The sequence below is a fragment of the Anguilla anguilla genome, chromosome 11, assembly GCF_013347855.1.
Source record: "Anguilla anguilla isolate fAngAng1 chromosome 11, fAngAng1.pri, whole genome shotgun sequence".
NCBI classification, from domain to species: Eukaryota; Metazoa; Chordata; class Actinopteri; order Anguilliformes; family Anguillidae; genus Anguilla; species Anguilla anguilla.
The window spans coordinates 41,712,139-41,729,747 of NC_049211.1; the positions used below are offsets into that span (position 1 = coordinate 41,712,139).

General features: G+C 43.9%; 1 protein-coding gene and 1 long non-coding RNA gene across 2 annotated transcripts in view; one reads left to right on the forward strand and one right to left on the reverse strand.

The window, feature by feature from the left end:
* LOC118208482 overlaps nucleotides 1–17,609 on the reverse strand; it is a 46,122-nt gene that overhangs the window by 20,197 nt on the left and 8,316 nt on the right. Inside the window, exon 2 of the long non-coding RNA XR_004761574.1 lies at nucleotides 14,211–14,406. This is a non-coding gene — a long non-coding RNA (uncharacterized LOC118208482). The remainder of the gene's footprint in view (nucleotides 1–14,210; nucleotides 14,407–17,609) is intronic.
* tnni1a (troponin I type 1a (skeletal, slow)) lies at nucleotides 2,471–16,779 on the forward strand. The gene is made up of 9 exons (XM_035383203.1): nucleotides 2,471–2,558; nucleotides 4,941–4,974; nucleotides 5,459–5,465; nucleotides 5,805–5,846; nucleotides 6,548–6,679; nucleotides 10,283–10,372; nucleotides 10,649–10,825; nucleotides 14,264–14,372; nucleotides 15,766–16,779. Exons 2-8 carry the CDS (start codon nucleotides 4,961–4,963, stop codon nucleotides 14,366–14,368), a joined length of 567 nt encoding a protein of 188 aa, XP_035239094.1. The 5' UTR covers nucleotides 2,471–2,558; nucleotides 4,941–4,960; the 3' UTR covers nucleotides 14,369–14,372; nucleotides 15,766–16,779.

Sequence of the window (17,609 nt, forward strand, 5' to 3'; positions counted from 1 at the left end):
TGAATACTGCTGTCTAAATCAGGATGTGAACACTGAATACTGCTGTCTAAATCAGGATGTGAACACTGAATACTGCTGTCTAAATCGGGGTGTACACTGAATACTGCTGTCTAAATCAGGATGTGCACTCTGTGAATACTGCTGTCTAAATCAGGATGTGAACACTGAATACTGCTGATTAAATCAGGGTGTACACTGAATACTGCTGATTAAATCAGGGTGTGCACACTGTGAATACTGCTGTCTAAATCAGGATGTGAACACTGAATACTGCTGTCTAAATCAGGATGTGAACACTGAATACTGCTGTCTAAATCGGGGTGTACACTGAATACTGCTGTCTAAATCAGGATGTGCACTCTGTGAATACTGCTGTCTAAATCAGGATGTGCACTCCGTGAATACTGCTGTCTAAATCAGGGTGTGCACACTGTGAATACTGCTGTCTAAATCAGGGTGCATACTGTGAATACTGCTGTCTAAATCAGGATGTGCACTCTGTGAATACTGCTGTCTAAATCAGGATGTGAACACTGAATACTGCTGTCTAAATCAGGATGTGAACACTGAATACTGCTGTCTAAATCAGGGTGTAAACTGAATACTGCTGTCTAAATCAGGATGTGCACTCTGTGAATACTGCTGTCTAAATCAGGGTGTACACTGAATACTGCTGATTAAATCAGGATGTGCACACTGAATACTGCTGTCTAAATCAGGGTGTGATCACTGATTACTGCTGTCTAAATCAGGATGTGCACACTGAATGTTTTCAGTCTAAATATCATTGGTTATGCTAACATGCACCATGAAAAATGATCAAAGTGGCAACTCTTTTTTTTTGTTTGGCAATGGAACACAGAACCACTAAACTCAGAAGTGTCAGCACCCCCATGATTAAAGAGATGCTAGAAGCCCGGTTCCAGATCTGGATTATCACATCGGTCCTACTGAGCCTCCTGCTGTATATACTACAGTACCCACACTAGATTGGAGGGCTGCTACATGTTCAGCAGGCTAATATTTCACCTGTTTCACTCTCCATGGCACTCCACCACACTCGCAATCAATGTGATGAAACTGACCAATAATAACAAACCATATTTTTTACAACATTCTTTTGCCAAAATAAAAACTTCACTATATCTTCTCTGGCCAACATCATCAGCCAACTACAGTAAAATTAGGAGTCTGCAATCCCGGGAAATAATGTATTTAATCTCTCTGGAGCAGGTTCCTGGATCGATTCAGCCAGAATTTATGCACAATTAATTAGAAGTGAACATTTATTTTTCATCACAGAGAGTTTGGCGAGTTTTTGATGGCTGAACTCACCACGCTAGGCCACGGTCCCGTCAGAGGTGGGCTGAGGTAGAGGCCTCCCTCGACGGGAGACAGACCTGCCTGCTTCCCTCCTCTGGATGCAGACTTGTGAAAAACGTTTTACTGTAGAAGCGACGTACCCCAGGCTCCCCACGATCAGAGGCTGCGGAGAGACCTCTGAACCCCAGTAATGTCCGACAGCCAGGAATTTCAGGTGCTGGACGATGAAGAATCTGAGCTATTGTGAAAATCCCTGCATAAATGTGAGACTGTGTGTGAACATGTGCATGAATGTGTGTATGCGTGCGTGTGGGCACGAGAATGTGTGTGTGTGTGTGAGTGTGTGTGTGCACATGTGCATGAATGTGTGTATGCGTGCGTGTGTGCACGAGTACGTGTGTGTGTGTGTGTGTGTTTGTGTGTGAGTGCATGAGACTGTATTTTTGTGTGCGTGAGTGCGTGTATACATGAGTGTGTGCACGTGTGAGTGTATGTGTGTGTGTGTAAGTGCGTGCGTACGTGTATGTGCACGCGCGGGTGTGCATGAGACTGTGTGTGTATGTGTGTGCGTACATACGTGTGTGTGAGTGCGTACATACGTGTGTGTGTGTGTGTGTGTGTGTACGTGAGTATGTGATTATTTTCGTGAGTGTGAGTGCATGTGTATGTTTGTGTTTGTGAGTGTGTGTGCGTGTGTGTGCGTGTGCGTGTGCGTGGACCTGAGTGCGTGCCTGCGTGCGTACGTGTGTGTGTGTGTGTGTGTGAGCGTGTGAGTCTGTTCACGTGTGCGTAGATGTGAATGAGACTGTGTGCGTGTACGTATGTGTGTGTGTATGTGTGTGTGTGTGAGTGTGTGAGTGTGTGTGTGTGTGTGTGTGTGTGTGTGTGGGCGTGTGCTGAGTGTGTGCGTGTGAGTGTGTTCACGTGTGCGTAGATGTGAATGAGACTGTGCGTGTGCGTGTGTGTGTGTAGATGTGAATGAGACTGTGCGTGTGCGTATGTGTGTGTGTGTGTGTGTGTGTGTGCGTGTGTGTGTGTGTGTGTGCGTGTGTGTGTGCGTGTGTGTGGGCGTGTGTTGAGGGGGGAGACAGAGAGCGGGCTGCTCTATTAATACCACCCAGTGAGGACCAGGCCAGACAATGGGGGCCAGGGTTAAATAGTCAGGCGCATTCCTTCAGCACATCTCTGTCCCGTCGGCCGGCTGCAGTGACCACCGCACATCGCACCTCACCAAGGTAGGATGCCTCCGTCCCGTCAGACTGTGTGGGGTGTGTCTGAGAGCTAGGATTAATCCCTCCTGTCCCTGCTGTCTGCGGGTTCAAGCCTGGTTTTTACTTTTACTCTGTGTCTTGCTCTTTGTCTGGGTCTTAGTGACAGTTCTCAGTAGGAAGCGCTATACAAATAAAACTTATTTGATATAATGTTATACTGTCTGCCAGAGAAACGGAACAAAATCTGTTTGTTAGCGGATGGGGTTATAAGGGGCTGTAATGACATAAGTTCACTGAAACTGGGAGCTTTGATTTAGGTACTATAATGGTTAGACAATCCTTGGGCAAGGTACTTAACCTGAGTTCAGCTGTATAAACAGACTGTATGTGAAGTAATGTAAACTGTGTAAGTTGCTCTGGTTAAGACTACTAAACTATTAAAATGCAAACAAAAGAAATGTGTATTTAGCTTGGTCTAGTTCTGGTAGGGTTATGGCTAAGTGATTCAACATTAGCATTCATATCATTGGTCTGCATTGTGAGGTCATTGCTTTATAGCACTGATATTATCAATATGACATTCATTGTTCATGCCATTATATACTGATGTACTACATACAACATTTATTCTCTAATAAGCACTGCCTGGGGAAAAAAAATAATAAAAAAACGTTTTAATAGCAGATTGATTTAAAACATAAAATGGCTTTAAAGTATATAAAATGGATGCCTAGTCAGAACGATTTCACTTGAGAGGAATTCATTATGTGCCATGAAATTACAAAAATACAGAAATTACAGGGAAGAAAGTACGAACAGATCAGTAACAGATGGCAAGCCTAGTGCGCAAGTTCACTGATGAGGATGAATATCGAGCTACAAAACAGACGTGTCACTACTGGGGTCCAAAGCAAAACCGAGAACTGAGGGAGACCTTGCTATTACGATGCTAACAATTCCTTTATTTTAAAATTGAAACCATCCATTCTCAGAATAAAACCATATATATTTTCTTTTACCATGATTTGCTAAACTGAATTTATGGCTGGCTAAAGTATTTAACAAAAAAAAAAAATTTAATCCATAATGTATATCAGCACAAAAACCTTTATGCAGTAGACTTTACTGTGCGCATCATATTTACAAGTAAAGCGAACTCATTCATTCATTTCTTACACATATCTGCTTACAATTACTACATTATTATTAAATACTAAAATACTACTACTGTATCTGGACTACAGTTTTTTTTCCTTGTATCATTTCACAGAATAGACACAGGGATGAGTATCCCTGTACAGTCAGTGCAGGGGAATACCTAATGGAGATAATGGCCCTGAGCTATCTGGGAGTGCCAGACATATCTGCGATGTCGGACTCTGATGCTCAGATTTCCGCCTCGTGTGGGCGGACGGTGACGGGACCCTCGTCCAGAGGCTGATAAAGAGCTGCAGAGGGGGGTCCGCACGCGCTCCCTCAGGGCGACCCGGGGGCTATTTGCGGAGCCGAATTCCTTCTGGGCAGCTAATCCGCAGAAGAAAGCAGGGGATTGTTATCTGTCTGCATTGGTACTACGACGCAGGGCAGCCTCCAATACTCCGACCCCCCACCCCCAATCAAACCTCCCCAGAATGCTTTGCGATGTATTTTAAAGGTCCACTTCCCTCGGGTCATTTGGTTCATTGAAGGTGCTTTTGAATGCCATCTGCCCTTAGAACAGTGCGGTTCTAACAGCATCTCCGCTCCAAAGCTTGCGCTTCTGCATGGAACGACATCGAAACCCTGAAATGCCGGCCCGGTGACTCACTCCGAAAGCTGAACCCCATCCAGAACAATGCCGCGTATTCCACGTTTGGTAGTGTGCAAACCCAGCGCGGCTTAACACCAGAATCTACAGCTTAATGCCTGATGCACTGGGGGCAATGCACTGTGGGACGCAGGGCCTTATTTTATGAGTTAGGATCACAGCGAGACGCCGGGGAGAGGGACAAAGAGCCGGGACCCCAGACAGTTCAGCTGATCCAGGCAGGCGTTTTCCACTCAGGTCAAAATTACCTTTTACAGCTCGGCCTTCGCCTCTGTCGTTCAGCCATTTCTAAGGGAGTCCGTGTTTTGGAGAGACAGCTGGAGAAGTCTATAGGCTGTGGAGGCCTCCCACTCCGTAGACAACTGGCAGGAATCCCTAACCTTCAAACTATGAGGGCCGGAGAGCGGAATCGAGGCGCGTCCGTCACTGCGCGGTTCGCTACTTATTAGCGCTGCTGACGGCTGGCTAAGAAAATAACGGGAGTGGAAACTCGAGCTCTGATGAACGCACATTTTTCCAACAGCTGAGAATCTAATAAAGTGGCCGATGTGACCGCTTCGTCAAGCCCAGAAACAAAAGACCTTATTTTTGTCTTGCAGGGCAAGCCATCGATACCAAGATGCCGGAGCAACTGTACGTATACTGCATTGCATTATTTCACATCCCATCGCCCCCCACCTCTACCAATTCAGAGCCGCCTACAATATGGCAGCTGTTATAATGTTATCAGACATAGCACTTGGGATATTCACAGAAAAGCATCAATAACAACAACTCTGAAACAAAACAAGCTCTTCCATGAGCTACAATGGCTCAGATACTTCAGATTAAAACACATAGATCCTGTCCCTTCCAAGACAAACAGATAATAATAATAACAGTATATACAGTAAAATGAAACCACCAATTGGTCATTTACTAGGCAACAACAGTATACAACATAACTCTGGTGGAAAAGCAAAAAATAAAATAAAATAACACTGTCTGAATTTGATGTATTCTACTCATAACAGAAATGCTCTTAAAGAACTAAATTAAATTGTGCTCACTCTGATAATGTACTATAATATCACTCCAATGCCAATAAGTTCTTACACTCTTCTCTTTTTTTTTGCAGACGTGAGGTAAGAATGTTTAATATGTCATATAAATATCCCTGCTAATGCACCCGTTTTTCTCACACGTGTTTTTATTGCACGCACATGCATGTGAGAGCAAGAAAGACAGACGGAGAACGAGAAAGAAAATCAGCACTTAAAATCTTAAATTAATGGAATGCAACAATGTTAATGAGGTAATGATAGAAATAGTCTATATAAAGCTACAGTTTATGTAAAGGTAAAAAAAATAAATGGATGAATTCATCTGATTGGTGTGTTACTGATTCATGTATGTATATGACTGTAGCACTGTGCTCATGTGAATAGCTCTAATGTCATTTCAATGTCTCCATCTTTCTTTAGACAAAGTCCAAAATCTCAGCCTCCCGCAAGCTCATGCTCAAGGTGAGTCTCATCTGAGCCGTCGCATGCAGTGTGACCAAAACGGAATCTTTCAGGGCGATTGAGCAGTGCATCCCGTTAAAGAGCCAGCTTTCAGCGCAGTGATGCTCTGTAGCTCTGGTATCAGTTTGTGATCACACCAACTGCAACCCACATCCCTGTAGACTGGCACGTTATCGAAATCCTCCCTCCCCCAACTCAACACACAAGAGTGGCTCCTCTAGTCAGCTGGTGTCCCCGAGTTGGTTTGAGCCAAATGCATATAATACACGTTCCTTGGCTCCTGGCGGATGCAGCAACAGCATGGCTTAGTCTAACCCTAACCCTAAACTGCAGAGTCAGAGAGGGCATGTGCTTTGACTGACCTCTCTCAAAATGATGTAGCAATGAGTCAGGCCTAGAAATATGACTCAGAATTCCAAAGTGGAAGAAAAACAAACATTGAAGATAAAAAAAAAATCATCCGGAAAATGATGTTTTTGGTGCACAGCAATTTCCATACTGTTGTTCATTTATGTACCACAAGAGGGAGAACACAGCTCATTTACACCACAAAACGGGCACCAAGTAACCTATGGTCCCCACCTACAGCAGGCAGAAAAACACACAAGTGTCATTTTACACAGGCTGCTGGAGAACTTGTAAAAAAAAAAATATATATGATAGACCTTCCGTGTAAAGTGTGTGAGTGTGTGCCTGTTCAGAGTCTGATGGTGGCCAAGGCGAAGGAGGAACTTGAGCAGGAGATCGTGGACAAAGAGGAAGAGAAGGAGAGATACCTGGAGGAGAAGGCCCCACCCCTGCAGACGAGCGGCATGTCCTTCGCTGAACTCCAGGTGGTGCCACAAACCCCCGTAAAACAGAAACCGAAATCCCCACCGTGCTCCCCACACCCCTTTCCCCCGCGGACCGGCTCTGTTCCAAACACCGTCAGACTCCTTTATGCCCCCGATGACGTCATGTGACAGGTGTGCCCAGACGGGACTGTTTAAGCAGAGGTACCAGGCATGGAGGGCCGCAGTGTACCCAATTTGGTGCCGAACACCAATTAAGGGTGGCACGCTGGCGGGGCGGGTAGCACTGCTGCCTTGCGAGACAGAGCTTCCGAGTTCAGAGTCCTGGCTGGACGGATCCTCTCTGCGTGGAGCTTGTATGTTCTCCCTGGCTTCCTCTGGGAACTCCGGTTTCTTCCCACACTAAGACATGCATGTCAGGTTAGGTGCACTCCTGCCTTGGCCCTTAACCAAGGCACTGGCCTCAGAACTGGATGAGCCCTGGGCACTGCGCTGTAGCTGCCCGCTGTTCCTCAGTAGCTAGGGTGGGTCAAATGCAGAACACAAGTTAACCTGCGGGGTATCAGTTAAGTGTAACTTATTTTACCTTATCTTATCTTACATCTGGTGTCCAAGGCCTCAATTAGAAACTGAAAGACAAACATCAAAGCAACAAATCTGCAGGTGTAATCCTACAACCGACCATCCTAGCCACCAGCGTCCACGATATTGAGAGGCCATTTTTATTTTTCATACTCAGGCTAGAGCAGCAGGCTCTGTGAACCAAAGCTGTCTAACTGGAGGACACATTGACTGGGGGGGGGGGGGCATGGCCACCTGTTTCCACCTCATACTGACAGTCCGCCACAGGTTCCAGTGTTAAAAAAAAGTTACAATTGAGCAAATTGAAAACGTTGCACATTACTGTAAAAACCCAATTCCAGTGTCTAATGAGGTCATGGCCTGCTGTTCCCACTCTGTTAAGGGAAAGGTGTTTGATTCTTACAGCATTTTACCTGAAGCCTACTTTCTCCCCCTGAAACTGAAACAAAAACTAAACAATGTATACACTACACAGGCATGGATCTGAAAATGGAAAAAAAAAATGTTTTAATCACAAACACAGGAGACAAACTACACCAAAACTAAACATATAAAACGTTGGAATTATGCTACAACCTTAATTAAATGTCAACTTCAGAAAAGTTCTAATCGAGATTGACTGCCTGGCATATTGATTGTTTCCCAATACTAATGTTATTTTCCTATTTGAAAATAATATTTAATGTAACCAGTAAAATCAGTCATTTTGGCCATACCCTAAGCCTTTTCAAAACGGTTTGTTAAATGAATTATTTTTTTGCATATTCAGTTTTGTCAGCTTAACTATGTTTTTCAATGTTAGCCAGTTGGACTGCCTATTGACTATGATACTTAATTAATATAGCCATTTCAAAATTAACCAGGTTATTGTGTAAACCTAGTCTACAGGGACCTCACAAGAATATCAGTTATAAAGTAAATTTAAATACCTGTGGGTCCCCTGCTTTAGAAAATCAGTCAAGAAATTAGCCATATGGCTATGGCTATATGATACAATATGATTGCATTTGTGCATATGTGTTATGATTTGGTTGTCCTTTAAATACAAAAGAATGTTCTGAGGTAAATTTTCAAAATGTCAAAATGAATATAGACCTCAACTGAAAATGGCAGTTAGTCATTGTACAATTAAATCTAATGCATACCTTGATGTACATACCTTAAATATGCCATTAAGGAGTTTATTACACAAATATATTTAAGGCCTCTGCTGTATTGTTTCTCTGCTGCATCCATTAATGTACCCTTGCACAGAACATTAACAGATTTAATAAATGTTTTATGTTAAGGTATATATAAGGCCAAGATATATATGCATAACAAATTAACTAGGGAATTAAGGTATGAGTGAAGGGGATTAATTTATCATGAGCTAGGACCCCTTAACTTAGGTGATATGTCTGTTATTTCATAGTGGTGTGTGAAAGTTATGAGGTATTAGCTATAATGTGAGTGGCACATTCCTCAGGTTCTTGGGTTAGGGCGCTTATGGTATTGAGTATTGTGAATTCAATATAATACATATACAGGTGATGGAAAGAAAGTGTGGCCACCACATGCTATGAAATGGCAGTTATACATTGAGTCATCTTCACTGAACTAACGTTCTTCATTTAAAAGGGCTAAATCAAGAGATGGCTGCTGACCTTTAGCTATGCATGTGTCATTTCTATTGACAGTAATGTGTGAGTTACCTTCAGCCATGCTAATGTTGTGTTTGCATTGGCCCCTCCCCTTCCTGTTCTTCCTCTTTGTCTTCCTGTTAGTCTTCCTGTTCCACCTGTTCTCTGGCTTTGTCTGACAAGGGAGTGACACGCTACTCTCCCCTCTGATTTCTGCCCTACAGGTGTTCTCAATATCAATATTTTTCCCACAAGGCACTGGGTGCTGCAAAGAACAGAGCCAGCTGCTACAGCTGCCTCCAGTCTTTCTTCTGCTCGTTTTATATAACACAAGATTTTGTTTGTGTTGTTGTTTCATTTGTGTTCGAGAAGTTCTCTTGAAATCTGATCAAAGACAACACGGTGTATCGACCAATTCACAAAAGCTGCTGAGCACATACTGCGTCCAATATCAAAGGTTTTATAAGGAGATGAAAGCTAAAATACTGTCGGTATGGAGCACCTACCATGGCAATACACAAAAGCCATTATGGTGACTCCTCATGTGCGGTGGATAGATGGGGCCGGACAGATATGCACTGAATCAACAAAGATGATGACGGACATCAAATATTCGCTCAACACCTGACAACGCAGTTGAGATTACATTTGTAGCTTCAATGTACCTCGCTGGCTCACCTGTGCTACTGTAAGACAGCCATGCCAGCCTCTACTGTAAGAGCCATGTCAGGCTCTACTGTAAGAGAAGCCATGTCAGGCTCTACTGTAAGAGAAGCCATGCCAGGCTCTACTGTAAGAGCCATGCCAGGATCTACTGTAAAAGAGCCATGCCAGGCTCTACTGTAAAAGAGCCATGCCAGGCTCTACTGTAAGATAAGCATGCCAGGCTCTACTGTAAGAGCCATGCCAGGCTCTACTGTAAAAGAGCCATGCCAGGCTCTACTGTAAGATAAGCATGCCAGGCTCTACTGTAAGAGCCATGCCAGGCTCTACTGTAAGAGTCATGCCAGGATCTACTGTAAAAGAGCCATGCCAGGCTCTACTGTAAGACAGCCATGCCAGGCTCTACTGTAAGAGTCATGCCAGGCTCTACTGTAAGACAGCCATGCCAGGCTCTACTGTAAGAGCCATGCCAGGCTCTACTGTAAGACAGCCATGCCAGGCTCTACTGTAAGACAGCCATGCCAGGCTCTACTGTAAGAGTCATGCCAGCCTCTACTGTAAGAGTCATGCCAGCCTCTACTGTAAGACAGCCATGCCAGGCTCTACTGTAAGACAGCCATGCCAGGCTCTACTGTAAGACAGCCATGCCAAGCTCTACTGTAAGAGCCATGCCAAGCTCTACTGTAAGGCAGCCATGTCAGGCTCCTGAAGCTTTTCTGCTTGTAGCCTAGCGGCCTGGTGAAGCTCCTCCCTGAGACCCACCTCTCTCTCACCACAGGAGCTCTGCCGGGAGCTACACGCTAAGATCGACGCGGTGGACGAGGAGCGGTACGACATCGAGGCCAAAGTCATTCACAACACCAGAGAGGTACGGTTTAGTGCAGCAGCAGCAAGGCCAAACTACAAATCCCACAATTCAGCTGTTTCAGAGTCAAGCTGAATTTTCAGTGTACACAGAGCAACAGAAAACTCCTTACAGAAATGGGCTCTACTGTACTAAATAATAAAAGATTTGAACATGTTTAGAAATCACTTTATTGTATTTTACAATAAATTTCAGTATATTCAGTTGCTCCTAGGGAGTTCTTTTTTGGCTGAATTTAGGATAGATCCCCAAATTCCCACCCCCCATTTTCTTTTTTAGATCAAAGACCTGACCATCAAGGTGGTGGACCTGCGGGGGAAGTTCAAGCGCCCCACCCTGAGGAGGGTGAGGGTGTCGGCCGACGCCATCCTGCGGTCACTGCTGGGCTCCAAGCACAAGGTGTCCATGGACCTCAGGGCTAACCTCAAATCCGTCAAGAAGGAGGACACTGAGAAGGTAGGCCAGGGGTTTTCCACAACGGTCCTGGTTGATCTGATGGGTGCTCCATTTTAGACCCAGCTTTCCAGGTGAAGGGGCTTAACTGTGAACTCAGTTACTTTTTAATCGGTCAATGACATGTTGACTAACAATAAGATCAAGCACATCCTGAAGTACTTCATGACCAAGATTAAAATCCTGCATTAGAAACCTAAAAAAATGGTTTTCACAAATAAGGGCCTATGACATATGCAAAAAGGAATAGCAAAGGCCTTTTAAAAAATTCAGAATGTTTGATGGAAAAACAATTACAATTTCCTCAGTCAGAAGAACGCAGAGGGCAAAGTCATACTGTAAATGTATATTCAAATCGAACACATGAGGTGCGACATAGCTCAGGAGGTAAGAGCGGTTGTCTGGCAGTCGGAGGGCTGCCGGTTCGATCCCCGCCCTGGGCGTGTCGAAGTGTCCCTGAGCAAGACACCTAAACCCTAACTGCTCTGGCGAATGAGAGGCATCAATTGTAAAGCGTTTTGGATAAAAGCGCTATATAAATACAGTACCATTTACCATATCCTTAGGGAAAGGGCCATCTTGAGGACAAGAGGCATTACATAGCAGATCCTCTGCTACTAATATTCAGTATGTTATTATAACACGCACTGGTGAAGACTGCCCCTTGATTTACTGTAGTACTTTTCCACTGCTTTTCCACTTCCATTCAACCAAAAAGAACAATACAGCACTTTCATTTGAATCATTTGATCTGAGAAACAGGGCATGTGTTATTGTTAGCTTTGGTTAAATTAATGTGTAGGAATCTAAGTTGGCTGCAGCTGAGAGACCGCAGTTTCCTGGCTGAACTGTTTTGTGTTGGCACTTCATGGCCTGGACACTGTTAACCTTACCTACGGTCTGGAGGGAGGGGATGAACCTCATGACAGTGACCATACCCACATCTGACTCAACAGCCATTGAGGTGTTACACTGTTTTAAAGCTACGTGAGCGCCTGGCTTCTTTGGAACCGAAGGTGCTGGGCAATGGCGGAACCCAAGGAGACGCCAAGAAGAAAAGTCTAAGCTCTGTCCCCACAGGGAGCCTCAGTTTCAGCAGTGATGTGAGAAATGCAGATGACATCACTTTTCAAAGGCGCTTAGACTGGCTTTCGGGAAGGATGTGGGACGCCGCAGTGTGAGGCAGGAAGGGGCTTTTGATGCGGCGCGGGAGAGATGGTGTCGCTGATAATGCTGGGCGGCGCCCGCACGGGCGCGGCGGAGCCTGACAATGGCGGCTTTGTGGCGGCTGAGGCCAGGCTTTGTGCGGGCCGGCTTTCCGCCCCGCCTCCAAGATCGGCCCCGCCCCATCCCGGACCCGCGGGACGCTCCGATTCGGCCGTCCCGCGTGAGCGCACCACAGAGCGGAGGACCTGTTCGACCAGTAGGACGGACCTGTCACTCACGCCTAGGCCACCTCCCCCCTCCCTGCTTAGCCCTCTCCACGGACTGAGGTACTGGTTTTTATAAATGTGTCAAATTACGACGACTGTAAAAGAAAGGAGAGGACGATCACTTTGTCTTCAGCTGAAATGTCTTCTTAATGAAGCAAACAAACCACTGACATGCATGCCTTCCTCAACTGATAGTCTTTTCAGGCAAAATGTAACTCAAACACAGTGCTTTAGAAGCAAACAGAAACCTTCGAATAATGTTGTTTTGATTTATATGAACACATCATGAAGTACTTCCCAACCAAAAATAGTTTGTATATATTACTGTCATGCTATCATGTTTTGTTAAAACATTATTATTTGTTCATGTTGAGTAATTACTTCGTTCATGTTAATTACTGTAACCTTATTCTAAAGTGTCTGTATGCTTGCTTTATGCCAGCGTTGCACTTTTGCTGAATGGATTGTTGTCTGAGGACTGAAAGCATGCCATTGGTTTGTTCATATCATGTCAGTGGTGCCATAGTGCATTGTAAATTATTGTGGTATACAAGAAAGAAAGTCCTGCCCCAAGAGAATTAACTGTTCCCTGACCTTGTTTTGTGACAAACAGTCCTAGCCGTCTTTGTGTATAACTGACAATAACAGAATGGCAGCACCTAAAAGCCAAACCTCAGTTCCGTTTGAGGACTAAATCCACGTTCATTGATCAGAGTAAGACTAAGAGAAGATTCTGGACTGTCTCAGTCAGGGATGGCCTTCAGTGGAGACACAAGCTGGGTCTTATAGTCACACGTCTGAGCCTTTGCTGCATTACCTCGTTAGCCAACATTCGCTCGCCAGCAGTCTGCAGCAGCATGCTACCACTGTTGGTTTTGACCCCGATGACTCAGCATCAGCACTTCTTGGCCTAAACCTGCATGTTTGCACCTATGCAAGTTGCCCTGGATACAAGCAGCTTCTAGATCCTGGACGCTGATTGGCTGAGAATCACGTCCTACTTTGACTGTAAATACAGTAACAGTTACTCAAATAGCCTGTTTGTAAACAGTATCACTCCATGCACAAACCGTTATTTACTAAATGTTATTACAAAATAATATTGTGTCACCAATTAATTGTTTTGATGAGTTGCAACCATTTAATACACTTTGGGTCGTGCCTAGCAACTCCCCTGTAGCTGTGACTGTATTCGTCATACAGCACTGCGTTATTGCTTAAGTAAGAGTCACTTGCATTCATAACGAGCATAGACTGGACCCTATAGGCTCAGGTTCTCAGCCTTGGCTGTGCCATTACCCAACATTGGCTGGATAGGGCACTGTAGCAGACACAATTGGCCATGACCTAGCAGAGTTAATGAGAGGTTATATCAGCAGAGTTCCTTGAGTCACCTTAATACTTCACTTCAACGCACCAGGATTCCTGCTGTTGCCCGAGATAGCTACACCTCACCTCTAACACACCTCTTTATAGTGCTGTGTTGCTTGTAGTGTGTAAAACAGTCCCTGACATTCATGATGAGCCTGAAGTCACGAATTACCAATGACAACTGGGATTACACAGCAGTGGGATGCGTTTTTGTGGAAAATCATCCTGGTTTCAACAGTTGAACTGAATTCCCCTTGAGAACTGGCCTTAAAGCTAGATTATATCATTGTTAGTTGGCTTTCAATATCAATGAGGTCATACATGAAGGTAATGGCTGAATGAGGTCTGGAAAATTAGTTTGTGGTACATTGAAGTTGCTGAGCTCTGGCCCTAAATTGTTTTTTCCTTCCTTTTTTTTTCCTTTTTCCTTTCCAATGTGACGGTAGTATATTTCCCTATCCCTCTTTTCCCTCTCTCTCTGGCTCTCGCTCATTTATTTACTCTCCCTTTATCTGTTCCCGATGGTATCTTTTCCTCACTTTCGCTCTCTGTACTGTCCATCTGTTCCTCCTACACCTCCTTACCTTACACTCTCTCCTTCTGTCCATTCATCATTCGTCCATTCTGTCGTTCATAGAAGAGGCCAGTAGAGGACAGTGACTGGAGGAAGAACGTGGAGGCCATGTCTGGAATGGAGGGCAGGAAGAAGATGTTTGACGCTGCAAAGGGTCCCACACAGTGATGAGGTGAGCCGGGGTCATGTGACCTGCATGTCCACTCCTTTAAAAAAAGAAACAAAAAAAAACAGTAAAAATTTGTCTCTCCTCTGATCAGTGAAAGAGAGGTATCTCCTCTGATTAGTGAAAGAGAGGTCTCTTCTCTGATCAGTGAAAAAGCGGTATCTCCTCTGATTAGTGAGAGAGAAGTCTCTCTTCAGATCAGTGCTAACTCTGGAACAGTAGTGGCTGTGGGCCAGAATAACAGTTACTGACTACAAATTGGTAAGAAAAACAGAAAGGGGAGCACATGTTTTTTGTAATGGGGTATGGAGGAAACCTTCCACAAGTAGGTGCTTCATGCACCTTCTCCTGAGTTTACATTTTAAACTATTTAAAGTACCAGCAAACAAGCACAGCCAGGACAAAAGTACCAGCAGGACATTCCAAATCACTCTTAAGCAGAAATAAAAATCAGCAAAACAAAAATCTCACTCTCACACTCACTATTTTTCAACGTTTGAAAAATATCCACATATGGTTCCGTTTTCAGCTTGGGAATTGCTTTTAATTCTGCCGTTGGAAATCCTCACATTGAAAGAACACTGGGCAGGTCCATCAAAGTCCCTCTGAGGAACTGGTTGGATTTGTTTTCAGATGCATTTCCTGGTAATTTGGCGCACCTCTGCACTTCCGTTTCAGGAGTTGCAGCAGACCTGTCTATGTGGCATGGTCAGGATGTTGCAGGATTCGTTTAGCTTAGATGCTGGGTCGAACCTGAGCGAGAGATTCTGGTCACTCCATCACTGCAACGGGACATGTGGCATACTTCTGAGTTTCTTTGTCACCTGTTCAGATCTGTTATCCACCTGGTCCTGCTGCGGTGCTATTGTGGTCCAAGGACACAATTATCCCTACCCCTTTTTGACAAGCTGTATGGCAGCTCTACAATGAAGCTGCCTGCATCTGGCCTGGACAGTTTAATAGTCACACCTAATGAGACCGTGGCACTAACTATGTATGATTTACTTCTGAGATATTTTCATAATACTTTCTATGAATGGTCCTTCATAGGAACTATATAACCGCTTCAGAAGCATTACATATAACATCCAGAAACACCACACAGACATGTATGAATGCTTATGTCAATAACAGCAAATAGCAAGTGACATTTGCCACATGCCTATGTCATGATGTAATTTGTGGTATCAGCTGTGGCATAACATGTCCATTTGCATTTATTGACATAAAAATGTCAGGTGCTTTTACTATTATTACTGCTTATGAAGGAGTTATGTAGCTCATATGAAGGGCCATTCATAGAAAGTGTTACTGATGTCTTTTAATATTAGATGTTCATTTTTGTCCGTTACCCCTATGCTACCAATGTTTATTTGCTTTTATTTGATCTGTTTCACAGGAAGTGATGAAAGAGGAAGCAGTGGAGACTCAAAAACACCATTGTTAGCGTGTTCTCAACCGATCAGTGAAGATGTCTGCTTAGGGTGTCTTTTGCCTTAATGTACTTAATCCATGTTAAATTGACAAAAGAGAGTAACAGGTTTTTGTTCTTAAATGTATACTCAGTGTTTCCTCAGATCTGCTGTGATGGTAACTTTCAGACTGTGTTCTATTCCATAAGATTTAACGTTGTATCAAACCCTGCAAGGATTCAATACAATCAATTACTCCCTCAAGCTACATGTGCTACAGAGTAAAATTCAACTGATGCTATTATATTACTCTGCTATTTAAACTATATAATTCATTTTAGCATGTAAAGTACATTTGTGAGCTCTGTGATTAACTATACATTACAAATGATGTATAAACCTTATATGAATTATACTGAAGTTCAGCATTTAGAGTATTTGCATGCTGTATAACTGGTATGAAGCTGTATGTTTTCCAAATCAGGGGATGTTATGCTCAAATTAATAAACTGTTTTTTCTTTTAACAGTGATTGATAATGAGGGTCGCATTTCAAAAGGCAGTTACTAGAAACGTACCTCAATGCATCTCAGTGTTTAGCCATTTGTTTTTTTTAACAACTTCTGTGTTGGTACACTGTTCAATGCCTGTGTCTGTGCATTCATTCCCCAATCAGATATAAGTATTTGTTACAGGACTGCAGTTTAGCAATTGATTCCATCTTGAACATTCACAGAGTTAGATGTCATACCTACATTGTCATTTCAACATGTTAATCCAGTGTGCTGACTTCCTGTCCAAATAAGGACATGCATTAAGACGTGAAAAGATTTATCAATTGAGTCACCATACGGGCCATAAGGGTGCATATGGTGATGCCTTTCAGAGTATGGTTTAAACAGGAAAGCGCAAAGTACACACTCTAAAGAATGCTTACTCTACCTGTCAGCATTCTATCATACTGTACACAATTTATGGATCACAAACCATACAGGTTTTCACTGAGCACATTAACACATGTAAAAATAACACTTCTGAATTACTTCCTTTTGTTGTTGATTTCCTTCTTGACAGTTTGCCAGTCTGGCAGTACGCTGTACAATGGCTCACATTTCAAAGCATCAATTTTTTTCATTTCAAAGCACCCCATTTTACAGTGTGCGCCACCAGAACTCATTCTGACAGCAGTATAACCTGCAAAAGTTCGCGAGGGGGATTGTAAAAGATGCAAATTGACCACGAGAGCCATTCCTCCACAATAGTGAAGGTAAAATGTCGGATGCGCCACACCCTGCATAGCAATAAAACGATTTAAGCACCTAGACCTTTCTCCTTTTTCCATGGCCTCATCTAGCCTACATGCAAATCGGCCTGACTGCCCTATCAACCCCAATCTACTGGTGGTGGCTGTCAGCTCACGACATTCACCCACGATAAGGCCTCATGGCCTCACAAAGGCCTGCTTATTCTCATGATTGCTGCTGGATGGCATAACTCCGTCCATTTGCATGCGTGGTATCGCCGACACGGTTTCAGGTTGTGCGATGTGCACCGATGCAAATACGTTCCAGCCTATCAGAGCTCTCGACCGCTACAATAAATTGCACCGCAGCCAATGGGCACGCAGCTTGGTTCTCTTGAATGATCTAAAGGAATGTCTTCAGGTTCTGAAGGAAGTCATTATCCTCCGCTCAGTGGAACAGAATGCTCTCATGGGTGTTGTGGTATTCCTACCCAGCTGATCATCACCATCTCTTCGTCAGTAATGAACTCATCAGTCCTATTAAAATTAATTATTGTAATATGAGACTGTAACGATAACGATGCCTTGA